This window comes from Emys orbicularis, chromosome 1 (genome assembly GCF_028017835.1).
Source record: "Emys orbicularis isolate rEmyOrb1 chromosome 1, rEmyOrb1.hap1, whole genome shotgun sequence".
NCBI lineage: Eukaryota > Metazoa > Chordata > Testudines > Emydidae > Emys > Emys orbicularis.
This window is the reverse complement of record NC_088683.1, coordinates 150,438,435-150,451,367: the sequence shown is the minus strand read 5'-3', so window position 1 is coordinate 150,451,367 and position 12,933 is coordinate 150,438,435. Positions and strand designations below refer to the sequence as shown.

Sequence of the window (12,933 nt, the reverse complement as noted above, 5' to 3'; positions counted from 1 at the left end):
CCATGTTCCGGCATGGACACCTTGTAGTAGTCAACATCCTATTGCCTGCACTCCCATATGGACGGCTCACTCCACAGCAGCTCTCTGTGGGGCTAAATGGAGTGCCTGGGGTGTGTGAGGACATTGGGCTGGTCACCCATTGCATGAATGTAAACACACACATGGAAAAAAAAATCCCTGATGCATGATAGTGCATGTTCCCACCAGCCCAGCCGAGGCCATTGGGATTTGAACTGGATCACTAACTTCTTCCCCACCAACCCAGACCATACAAGAGGAAAAATACCTGATCCCTCACACAGATGGCAGTACTGCTAAAATATATTCACTAGTGCAAACGTGTACCAGTGCCCTCTAGTGGAGGCCTGTGGAAGGTGCATCTGCTACCATGGTAGCGGTAGAGACTGAAGCATCTCCTTAGCATCTCATGGTGATGCCTGTGTTTTTGGCACTGAAGGTGCTAGTTTGGTCTCAGATGGTGTAGATTTGACTGGCAAGCATAGTGTGTGTAAATCTGGATGGGTTGTGCTCTGAATTCCCAGACACTTTGGCAAGCAACAGAGAGATTTTCTAGGCATGGGCTTGCTGACTGGTTCCAGCGCTGATGCTTTTTTATCCTCACACTGTCTTTGTGCTGCTGTGAATTTCTTGTCCCCTCCTCTCCCGCCCCCCCCTCCCAGCTCAAAGAGCCCCTGGATTATTTTTGTATTTAGTTCTATTTACATTTCAATCAGCGGTTTTCTCTCTCTCCCTCTGTTAAAGATAAATTAATATATTTTACTACTTCAGTGCATCGAAAGGTCTGAACTGTGAATTTTACTTGGAGTAATGTAGACCTCTCCCTTTAAAAGAATTCTTCCCCAGTCGCTTTCTGAGTCCAGCTTTCAGTCTGTTTATTACCTTTAAAGAAATGGACTCCTGCCCCACTCTCAGCTGCTCGGCTGACCATGGGACTTCAGTCCATGCAGGGTTAATGTCTGCAACAGCCCTGCCTTTCAAACTCCACCCCCGGGCCTGGGTGTTGGGGAGTGGTTTGCTATAGAATGGTAGGCTGTACTGCAAGGGGCTAGCAGAGGGGCATGGATGGGTCAGGACATCTCATCCTGCAGCGGCACAAGAGAAGACTTATTGATACAAGGCCCCTGAAGTTTTCTGCCTACCCATGCCCCAGTGCTTTTATAAAGCCCTGAAATCTAGGCTCAGCTCAGCTTCACCCTTTAATATAGATCTATACAGGGGCACCCACATGTCTTCTCTTGGCTCCCAAAGGCCCTGCCCCTTACCCAGGGTGAAGATGTGTCAGCGGGCAAGTACTAGCCTATCAGAGGGGGACACAACTTGCCTCCTGTAGACTTCGTCATGCTAGAGTGACTTTGTTTTACTGCCAGATAATGCACTTTATGGTGAGTCCCAGAGTATGTGTTCCCTGGGAGCTCTCCCTCCTTTTTTAAAGATCAGAGATATGATTGGTTGGGACTGGTTACTTCCTCTGGTTGTAGGCCATGGCTGATTGATCTTGGTTGGTCCCTTCTTGATGGAGGATTATGAAAGGTGTTAAATGTGTATGTAGATCCAATGGCCTGTTTGGAGTTCAATTTCCTCCCAGTAAAATCCTCCACACACTCCCCTTCTCTGGTCTGTGTTTATTTCATTTTCTCCTCTGCTCTGGGGGGCCAACTGTAGTCAGCGAAGTAAGAACCTTCTGCTCCAAGAGGTCACTCTGCCACCTTCCCCAATGCCCATAATGGAGTGGGAAGGGAAGCAGAAGCCCCTGCACCTCTTGGATGCTAAGTGGTGTGGAATGAGAACCTAGATCTCTCCTTCCCAACAGGGACTGGAATGGAACCAGAACCATCTGTCAGCAGGAGCCTAAAGGCTCTGCTCCCCTCCCTTCCTCTTTAATCCCTAGAACCAGAATCCTCTGCTCCCCCTCAAATGGCCAGAGCCCAGAAGGGGGGATCCAGGAATCTCTGCTCAGCCACCCCTCCCAACTCGGGAAATGGAACAGTGTGGATCCAGGGACCACCTGATTCCCTTCCCAGCCCCAGGCAGCAGTGAATATGTTCCCCTCCCAGCCCCTGGGACCATGGTGCAGACTCAAGGCCCCACTGTTGCCTGCCACCAAGCAGTGTGGAGCGCTGAGCTCACTGTTGACTTCCCAGCCCTTCCCTGGAACAGGACAGCACTGCAGTAACCAGGTCACTCACCCCTTCCTCCGTCACGTAATGTGTCCCCACTTGGTGCTCCAGCTCCCCATCACCCGAGGATGGCAGATGGCAGGCCTGCCCCAGCCCCATACTACCTGAGAAAGAACCTCACACATGTGGACTATTTTCTTTTAGAAAAAAAAAAAGTAACTTTCTGCTGCCTTTATTTTGCCTGGTTCAGGGCAAAAACTGTCTGTGTGGCTTTGATGGGCTCCCAGCCGCAGACACAGTCCAATGACAGCTTTGTAATGTTTTCGAACCCATCTGCTGCAGAGAAGAGGCAGCAAGTGTGTCTGATCTGTCCAAACTATCTTCCAGCTCCTCCCCACATTACAGTAGCTCCCTCTTCCCCCAGTGCTTCCCCAATGTACAAAATCACCCATATCTGAATGGCACAAGTTCTGTAGCATTGCAGTCAAATCACTGCAAGGGTTTGGTTTGGTGGCATTTAATGCCCACTCTATCTCTGCACAAAGTCTCCAGGGATCTCCTCGCCTGCTCCCATGGAGAGTGAAAATCGCTCTGAACTCCCTTCCTGGAGTTTGGAAGTGGGGGAATGGTCTAAACCTCAGACCTCTACTGGTTCGAGCTGGTTCAGGTGAACTCGCATGAGCTGGATGCTGTTGAGAATCTTCTTCTGGTGACCAACCAGGGTGATCCCAATGCGCTGGATATCTCTGTGAGAGAAAGGGCGCATGGTAAAGATGGGGCTCCTGTTCTGAACTGCCCCAACGCACCTCCTCTGTGTCACTTTCCTTTCTCTGGCTCTGTCTTTGTCTTCACTATCAGAGGGGTAGCCGTGTTAGTCTGAATCTGTAAAAAGCAACGGAGGGTCCTGTGGCACCTTTAAGACTAACAGAAGTATTGGGAGCATAAGCTTTCGTGGGTAAGAACCTCACTTCTTCAGATGCAAGACTTCTTGCATCTGAAGAAGTGAGGTTCTTACCCACGAAAGCTTATGCTCCCAATACTTCTGTTAGTCTTAAAGGTGCCACAGGACCCTATGTTGCTTTTGTCTTCACTGTTACCCAATTTTAACCCAATTTGTGGCATGGTTGGCTCTAAAAATGGTTTATGCCACAGCCAGCGTGGTTAGTACCGATGGTGCCTGGCAGGTAGTTGTCTCCCTATATCCCAAACTGCACAGTATTTCTGCTTTGTAACTGTGCCTGTGTGCCTGGTCTGGCTGGTCCTCCTCCTTCCCAGCTCTCAGTGTGGAAGGACATTCCAGAGTGCACTGTCCCATGAGCTGCTGGTGTTGCTCTGTGTGCAGGTCCACCTTTTGGGCTACTATGGGACAGCAGCAGCCCAGGTTTTCCCAGAATGCACTGATGCAAAATCAGTTGTGCAGTGGTGTGATTGCCGATGCACAAACATGCCCCACACATAGTCATGGTGTGGAAAAAGTGGCTGTGTGGGCATAACTCCCTTGTGTATGTTTTACTGGGGTCAGATGAGTGTCAGAGCTGGTTACAAATACACAGTTATACTTCAAGTGTAGAAAGGGCCTAAAAGGATGTTAGATGGCAGTTGCCCTGCTCTGAACTGCCCCTCCATTACCTCTGTGTGTATCCTCCAAAGATTCCCTACTCCTTATCTCCTAGCTCCTCTTCCACTCTGGAAGTTTCTCCTTAGGTGGAAGCCCTCAGCACCCAGTGTCCTCTGCTCCATCCCAAGTTTACTTACTCCAGCGTCATACGTGAGATGACATCGAAAGTAGTCAATCCGGCCTGGTCAAAATTCTCCTTGTAGCGGCCCATCTTGATGGCATCCAGCCATTCGTGGGCACTGGTGAGTGAGGGGAAGTCTGGGGGTGAGTTGCTCAGCAGGGGCTGGGATGGTCTGCAAAGGATGAGGGAACTTAAGTGCTAAAAGTTCACATGACCAATGCTTGCCAGCCAATTACAATACTCAGTCTGGGGGAGAGCAGAAAGGAAGGGGGACAACACCAGAACAGCATGGAATAAGGATAGACACTAATATCCCCCCACCATGCCCCAGCACCTCCACAAGCTCCTGCCTGGTGCCCTCTCTTACCAGCATTCCCCATTTCCCTTTTCCACCCAACTCAAATCACCCTGCTAAACAGGTGACAGTTCCCCTCAAATCGTGCTCCATCATGAATCCCTCTGGACAAGCATCCCCAGTTGCCCCAGACCCTCTGGCACTTGCTGGATCTTGCCTCACTGTTTGGGTGAAGATCCCTTGGAGCTGGGGTGGCTTTCCAAGACTGGGGAAATGGGGCTGGTGAAGTCACTCCCTGTGTCTCCCCAGTTGTGGACTAGCTCTCCCTCTCTGAGCTGCTCCCCTTAGAACAGCCAGTTAGCAGTTACCTCATGCATACAGAGTGGCTCTTTTAGGCTCCAACACTTTCCTTCATCAAAGGAAACAAGACTAAGCAGCAGCCAAAGGCTAAAGAAACCATGGTTTATAAATGAAATTTGCTGCTTTTCCTGCCTTTTGAATCTGTCCCAAGGCTAAAAGTCTCTTTCTATATTGGTGTTTAATAAACTGAGTACAAGCACGCACTCCTCCCCTCCCCCAGCCTTGCACTGTGCTGTGCTGGACCGAAGTTTAAAACCCACGGGAAAATCCCTCTAGGCCAGCAGGACGTGTTTCCGTCATCCACTCTGGAGCCATCTAATCCTGGCTGCATCTACCCCCAGAGACATCCCCTCTGCTGACCTCCTGCATCTGGTTCCAACAGGCTGGGAAATGCAGATGGGAAAATATTGTATGCAAGACACATTTCCAATTCCAGATTTAAATAAAGATTTCCTTTTCTCCACAGTCTGGGTCCTCCTTCCTCTGCTCACCCCTAATCCCTGATGAACCCACCCCAGGCAGTCCCCTCCCTTCATCTGCAAGGCCCCCCATTTCCTGCTCACCCCAACACTGGCTGCCCCACTACAGAGATTCCTCTCCCCTTACACTCAGCCCCCACACTCCCATCACCAAGACCACCCCAATCCCAGCTGTAAAGTGCGCCAGGCACTGGTTCCATCTTCACACACACACACACACCCTTTTTGATTCATAATTGATCCCAGTCTCAGATCTCCCCCGCTCCTTCTGCTCATGGTCCTAGCCTAGCACCCCAGCCGCATCCCACCTGTCTTTTGCCCATGGCCCATCTCACCTGCTGCTCCCTGTGCCGGTGGCTTTGAGCACGGATGGCTTGCGGATCATCTTGTCCAGAGCATTGACTATCTGCTCGAATTTGGGCCTCTGAACCCGCTCCTTCTGCCAGCAGTCAAGCATGAGCAGGTGCAAGACAGTGGGACAGTCTGGGGGTGGTGGCAGGCGATAGTCCTGGTCAATAGCATTAATTACCTGCAGCAAAGGAAGAAACATGCCAGGATAAGAGCTGGGAAACACTGGCTTCAGCCACTGAGATATATCTGGGCCTGTTCCATCTTCAGGAGGGACATCAGTGAGAGCAGAGAGATACATACATTCCTGCCCAACCAGAACTTACATCCTGATTAGACATGTCCCAGTAAGGCCTCTCGCCATACGACATCACTTCCCACATGACGATGCCATAGCTCCAGACATCGCTGGAGGATGTGAACTTGCGGTACTGGATGGCTTCGGGAGCAGTCCAGCGGATGGGGATCTTGCCACCCTGAAGAGCAGAGAGAGATGGAGCAAGCAGAGCGCTTGTGAGGCATGGAGAATCCAAGGAACAGACTTCATTGAATGGCTGAGCCCAGATCCCAGCACCCAGCCCAGCCCAGAGCATGTGGTACCAGTGCAGAACAACGATATTTTGTTGGTTGTTTTGAGGTTAAATTAGTCATGTTCACATCCCCACCTTGTCCCATGGCATGGATGGGAGCAGAATCCAACCTTTGATTGCTGCAAATCCAATTTTCTAATGAAGTTTAACCCTTATGGTTGGATTTTTCACTGGAGTCTAAGGTGCCCAAATCCTATTGAACATCAATTGGAGTCGGGCACTTGAAGTCCTTAGACTCCTTTGAAAATCCCAGCATCCAACACCAGGGACAAATGTACTTGATCAGCTTTTCATCCCTTTCTCTTCTGGCCTGACTCTCCCCAACTGACAAAATATTCAAAGCCACTCAGCTGCTGGCTCTTGCTCAAAGCACAGTAATCTGATCCCCATCTCACCACCCAACTAGTGGATCCTCCTCGGAGCCCTGCACACAGGGTGACTGCTGCAGCTCCCTGGCCCCAGTCCCACTCTCTTGCAGGGGGCCCAGGGGTGTCTGAGCTCTACGTATGTAATGGCTGGTTTAGGTATTGCTCGTAGGTGCTGTACAAGGTTTTTTGGCAGGTATTTTGGGTGTTGTACTTACCCCATGCGCCCCAGAGGCAGGAGAGGAGTTCAGTCTCTGTGGCTCCTCAGTTCTCAGCCTCTCTGCCGAGCTGGCCAGCACAGGAGCAAACTGTTGCCTACTGTAGTTGATGGGGTTTGGAATGTGCACCCTTACCCCACATGGCAATGTACTGAGCTCACCAGCTCATTTCGTACAGCTGATTACATGGCTGCAGTTGTCAGTCACTATCGGTCTGGGGCTAGGTTAAAACTGATGACCTCAAGGTGAAAGGCTCTGCACCCCATTCCCAATCCCTCCAGTCCTCTCAATCTGAGGCTGAGCTGGAAGTGGTGCACTAGGGGTGGAAGGTGCTGTACCCCATTCCTGGTATCTTGTCCCCAAGCTACTGTCTGTTCTATAGGTAAGAGGAGACACACAAGACTTGTATAAAGAATTAACAATGAGTGCAGGACAGGCCTGTGCAGGGCAGTCATAGCAGAAGCCCAGTTTCCTCACCAGTAACTCACCAGGGCCCCAGTATAGGTGGGGTTTGAGGCATCATCTTCCAGGAAGCGGGACAAACCAAAGTCAGACACCTTGCACACCAGGTTGCTGTTGACCAGGATGTTACGGGCAGCCAGGTCACGGTGGACATAGTTCATGTCCGAGAGGTAACGCATGCCAGCTGCGATCCCCCGCTGCATCCCCACTAGCTGCAGCATGCTGAACTGTCCTTCCCGTTGCTGCAGACAGAAGAGACACACCCAAAAGACTCAGGCCTCAGTGGACACAGGAATTATAGCCAGCAGAGAAAAGCAACAATGAGGGATTGGAGCAGGAGGGATTATGAAGTTAGTTAAAAGAACTAAATATGTCTATGTTCAGCCAAATTTGGGGGAGACAGAACCACCTACAGTTACCATACAAGTGTAAATATCAAGGAAGGAGAAAGGTGTTTAGGGCAATAGATTGCAAACAGTTTCATATTGGTGACCCACTTCTGAAGATACATCTCATCTTGTGGACACTTCCTCTCCTAGCCTCCAACTCCTGATCCTCCACCATCTCCATAGCGGCTAGATGACTTGGCTACAGGAAAAAAGAGCAACCTGCAGCCCCCTCTGATCTTTCAGGTCTCTAGTTTGGTTCTATGTGCTGTATAACCTTCCAATTGTAGTGTCACCTGCAAATCTGGCCATGGTTGAATTATCATCAAAGAGACACCTGGTAAAGAAAGTGGCGAAGCAGCTCACAAGGAGCAGAGAAATCCATCTTTAGTTTTGTTTTAATTTAGTTGATCAGAAAAACCTCTGAAAACTCTAAGAGCCCTGAAATAGGCTATAACTAGCAGGAAGCTTTACTGCTTGAAGGCAGAAGCACCACCATTTGGACAACAGACAGCTCCATGGACCACCTAAAAGTGCCCTATGATGCACAGCTTGAAAACCACATCCCTAAGGAGGCCTCGGGGGAGAGGACTAATAGTAACTGCAGGACAGGGAGCAGAGTGAGGCATTTTAGCCTGGATATCAGGAAATATTTCTTATCAGTGAGTTTGTATTGGACTGTGGAACAGTCTACCCATCTCCCACTGGGTGACCTGGCCAGTGATGGAAGATTCTCGACACATTGCCCCAGAGAGATCCATTCAGTGTCTCATCATTATCTCCATCAAACCTCCAGGGAACTGGCCTTGAGATCTGACAGACACAGAGAAGAAGAGGATGGAGAGATTAAATGATGGAGCTGACAGTGACAAAGAGGTGCGGGTGGGTGGAGCAGAGTCCAGCTTGGGATACCCTGAGGAAGGAATCCAGTGAGCCATTCTCCATGAACTCCGTGACGATCATGACGGGTCGGCTCTTGGTGACCACGCCCTCCAGACGGATGACATTGGGGTGCTCAAACTGCCCCATGATGCTGGCCTCACTCAGGAATTCCCGCCGCTGTTCATCTGTGTAACCTGTCTTCAGAGTCTTGATGGCCACTGTGTACTCCCGCTTCCCCGGGGGTTTCAGGCGCCCGAAGCACACCTCTCCAAACTCTCCTACCAGGGGAGGAGGAAAACACAGCTAGCATGAGATGGGGAAACATGAGATCCTAGTGAGGGACAGGCTGGATAAACAGTCTAGTGTTAAGATCCCAGGGACTGATAAGGACCAGGGTAGCGGTTAGGGTTTGGGTTAGCACAAAATTCATGGTCAAAGCTCCAATTTGAATGAGGATGTGTATTAAGGTTTGAAACAGATTGGGGGTCAAACAAGGATTTGGGGGTGGCCTTTCCAATGCTGCTTTATACACAGCTTTGGACCAAGCTAGGGGTTATGGTTAAGGTGCATTCTGGTCAGGATGCACTAGCTGCACTGATATTGTTCCAGAAAGTAGGGCAGAGGTTGATTCTCAATGTGGGCTAGCAGTGATGTGGGTCAGGATTGAGTCACATCATGAGTTGCAGAGCTATGGGCCGTACAGCGGGGTTTGCCATTCTCCTTGCATTACCTGATCCAATGACCTCTTCGATCTTGACAAAGGACACATCAATCTCCTTGGCAAATTCCCGAATAGCCTCATTGGGGTCCTCGTAGGTCGAAGGGTCAATGTAATACTTCACCCCAAGCCCTACGAGGAAGAAGAGATAGTCCAACCATGATCATAGCCAAGCCCCAGGGAGGAAGAGATGTGAGTGAGCTCTGAAGAGACACCCCCTGCCACCTATCCCTGGTGAACACTTACCCCGTGTGCTGATGTACTGCTGCAGGCGGTCTGTATATGGGGTCTCTCGCCTCTTACTGTGGGACACAAAAAAAGGGGGAAATCAAAGCAGGCAGGAAAGGGTCTCCCAGGCTCCCCAGTGTGAGGTCAGAATCAAAGAAGCACAGAAGTCAAGGATGGAAGAGACTTATTAAGGTCCCCACCATCTGCTGGTGACCAATGCAGGGTTGTTCCCTACAGCACATCTACCATTGCTGTATCCAGTCAAGTTTCAAACATGCAAAAGGTTGGGACCTCCACCAGTCCCTCCGGGAAACTATTCCATAGCTGAACACAATTACCTGGGAAGGTTTTCCCAATATGCTGGCTAAACTTTTTTAATTTCATCCCATCACTACAGGTTATTCCTTTTAGTACCACCCTAAATAATTCGTTTCCTTCTATGTTTTTTTATACTCGTCAGCTATGTTGCTCTCCCCTTAAGTGTCATTTACCCCAGTTACACAGATTTAGTTCTTTTTAATTCTCCCCATTAGTCAGCCCCTCCATATCATTTCTGTTGCTCCTGTCTGAACTACGCCCACCTTGACACGTCTTTCCAGTAGTGTGATACCCCAAACTGAACACAGAGATCATACAGACAGGGCCTCCATGTCCCATGATGTAATGCCTTTGTGCATACAGCTCAAAATCGCAGCAGTCTTTATTGCTGTCATCATATTGCAAAGACATATCTAATTTCCAGCCTCCGTTGTCTCTTTGCAAGCTTCTTCCTCCCATTCAGTATGTATGTCTCAGGTCATTCTCCAGCCATTCTAGATAAACTTTCCAAGTTAAATCTTGTTTTCTTATTTTTCTGCCCATATTTCTAATCTCTCTTTACTTTATAATACTTCTCTGTCCTCACAGGTATTCACAGCTCTTTCTAATTTAGTATCATCTGTGTATTTCATTTATTTGACAACTTCTAGAACAGATTAAATAAAACCAGCCCCCAAACCAAGCCCTGTGGCATCTCAACACACAGATTCCCAACAACTCAATGCTTTTCTGCTTATCATCATCCTCGGGTTACAGTTTTTCAGCCAGTTTTGAATCCATATGACTGTTTCTATCCAATCCAACTGGAATTTGAGATACGATTTCATGAAACACAGGGTTTAATTGCTTTACTAGTGTCCAGAGTACAACATAACTACAACTACCATCCACTAATTCCTTAATTCTAAGGGTATGTCTACACTACGGGATTAATCCGAATTTATATAATTTGAATTTAGGAAACCGATTTTATAAATTCGAATGTATTCGGCCACACTAGGCACATTAATTCGGTGGTGTGCGTCCAAGCTACCGTACTAGCATCGATTTCCAGAGCGTTGCATTGTGGGTAGCTTTCCCATAGCTATCCCATAGTTCCCGCAGTCTCCACCCCCTCTTGGAACTCTGGGTTGAGACCCCAGTGCATGATGGGGCAAAAAACATTGTCGCAGGTGGTTCTGGGTACAGCCTCCCCCTCCCTCCCTGAAAGCAACGGCGGACAACCATTTCGCGCCTTTTTTCCTGAGTGAACTCTGCAGACTCCATACCGCAGCAAGCATGGATCCCGCTCAGCTCCAGAACGCAGTCATGAACATTGTAAACACCTCGCACGTTCTCGTGGAGTTTATGCTTACCCAGGACCAGAAAAAAGAGGCGAGGAATACAAGAACTAGGGGTCACCAAATGAAATTAATAGGCAGCAGGTTTAAAACAAATAAAAGGAAGTTCTTCTTCATGCAGCGCACAGTAAACTTGTGGAACTCCTTACCTGAGGAGGTTGTGAAGGCTAGGACTATAACAATGTTTAAAAGGGGACTGGATAAATTCATGGTGGCTAAGTCCATAAATGGCTATTAGCCAGGATGGGTAAGAATGGTGTCCCTAGCCTCTGTTCGTCAGAGGATGGAGATGGATGTCAGGAGAGAGATCACTTGATCATTGCCTGTTAGGTTCACTCCCTCTGGGGCACCTGGCATTGGCCACTGTCGGTAGACAGATACTGGGCTAGATGGACCTTTGGTCTGACCCAGTACGGCCTTTCTTATGTTCTTATGTTCTTATGAGGAGGAGGAGGCGGCGACTGCAGCGCAGCGACAAGCGTGATGAGGACATGGACATGGACTGTGAATTCTCTCAGACCGCGGGCCCCGGTGCTTTGGAGATTATGATGTTAATGGGCCAGGTTATAGGCTTGGAACGCCGATTCTGGGCCCGGGAAACAAGCACAGACTGGTGGGACCGCATAGTGTTGCAGGTGTGGGACGATTCCCAGTGGCTGAGAAACTTTCGCATGCGTAAGGGCACTTTCATGGAACTTTGTGACTTGCTTTCCCCTGCCCTGAAGCGCCAGAATACCAAGATGAGAGCAGCCCTCACAGTTGAGAAGCGAGTGGCGATAGCCCTGTGGAAGCTTGCATCGCCAGACAGCTACAGTAATCAATTTGGAGTGGGCAAATCTACTGTGGGGGCTGCTGTGATGCAAGTAGCCAAAGCAATCACGGAGGTGCTGCTACGAAAGGTAGTGACTCTGGGAAATGTGCAGGTCATAGTGGTCATAGTGGATGGCTTTGCTGTGGTGGGGCGATAGATGGAACCCATATTCCTATCTTGGCACCGGAGCACCAGGGTACCCACTACATAAACCGCAAAGGGTACTTTTCAATGGTGCTGCAAGCACTTGTGGATCACAAGGGACGTTTCACTAACATCCATGTGGGCTGGCTGGGAAGGGTTCATGACGCTCGCGTCTTCAGGAACACCAATCTGTTTAAACGGCTGCAGCAAGGGACTTACTTTCCGGACCAGAAAATAACCGTTGGGGATGTTGAAATGCCAATTGTTATTCTTGGGGACCCAGCCTACCCCTTAATGCCATGGCTCATGAAGCCATACACAGGCAGCCTGGACAGGAGTCAGGAGTTGTTCAACTACAGGCTGAGCAAGTGCAGAATGGTGGTAGAATGTGCATTTGGCCGTTTAAAAGGTCGCTGGCGATCCTTACTGACTCGCTCAGACCTCAGCCAAACCAATATTCCCATTGTTATTACTGCTTGCTGTGTGCTTCACAATCTCTGTGAGAGCAACGGGGAGACCTTTATGGCAGGGTGGGAGGCTGAGGCAAATCGCCTGGCTGCTGATTACGCGCAGCCAGACACCAGGGCGATTAGAAGAGCACACGATGAAGCGCTGCGCATTAGGGAAGCTTTGAAAACCAGTTTCATGACTGGCCAGGCTACAGTGTGAAATTTCTGTTTGTTTATCCTTCATGAAAACCCGCCCCCTTTATTGACTCATTCTCTGTAAGGAACCCACCCTCCCCCTTCCCCCAGCTTGCTTTCAAAGGAAATAAAGTCACTATTGTTTAAAAATCATTTATTCTTTATTAATTGATTATAAAAAGGGGGAGAGAACCTGAGTGGGGTTTGGGAGGAGGATCAGCGGGAAGGAAAAGCCCAGTAAAAAAAGGTTAAAAAAATGGCAGCCTTTTGCTTGGGCTGTCCACTGGGGTGGAATGGGAGGGTGTACGGAGCCTGCCCCCCCCCCCGTGTTCTTACACGTCTGGGTGAGGAGGCTATGGAACATGGTGAGGAGGTAGGGGGGTTATACAGGGGATGTAGCGGCACTCTGTTCTCCAGCAGCCGTTCCTGAAGCTCCACCAGACGCCGGAGCATGTCTGTTTGCTCACG

At 49.5% G+C, this 12,933-nt stretch overlaps 1 protein-coding gene across 1 annotated transcript in view; it reads right to left on the bottom strand.

Moving 5' to 3' along the window:
- Window positions 1-2,775: 2,775 nt before the first annotated feature.
- Window positions 2,776-12,933, bottom strand: part of LOC135882850 (ephrin type-B receptor 5) — a 128,898-nt gene continuing 118,740 nt past the window's right edge. The window contains exons 9-16 of the mRNA XM_065409881.1: window positions 9,227-9,282; window positions 8,993-9,112; window positions 8,293-8,540; window positions 7,021-7,236; window positions 5,686-5,835; window positions 5,347-5,540; window positions 3,894-4,049; window positions 2,776-2,884 (exon numbers count right to left, since the gene is read on the bottom strand). Of these exons, the coding sequence (XP_065265953.1) occupies window positions 2,776-2,884; window positions 3,894-4,049; window positions 5,347-5,540; window positions 5,686-5,835; window positions 7,021-7,236; window positions 8,293-8,540; window positions 8,993-9,112; window positions 9,227-9,282 (1,249 nt within the window). The remainder of the gene's footprint in view (window positions 2,885-3,893; window positions 4,050-5,346; window positions 5,541-5,685; window positions 5,836-7,020; window positions 7,237-8,292; window positions 8,541-8,992; window positions 9,113-9,226; window positions 9,283-12,933) is intronic.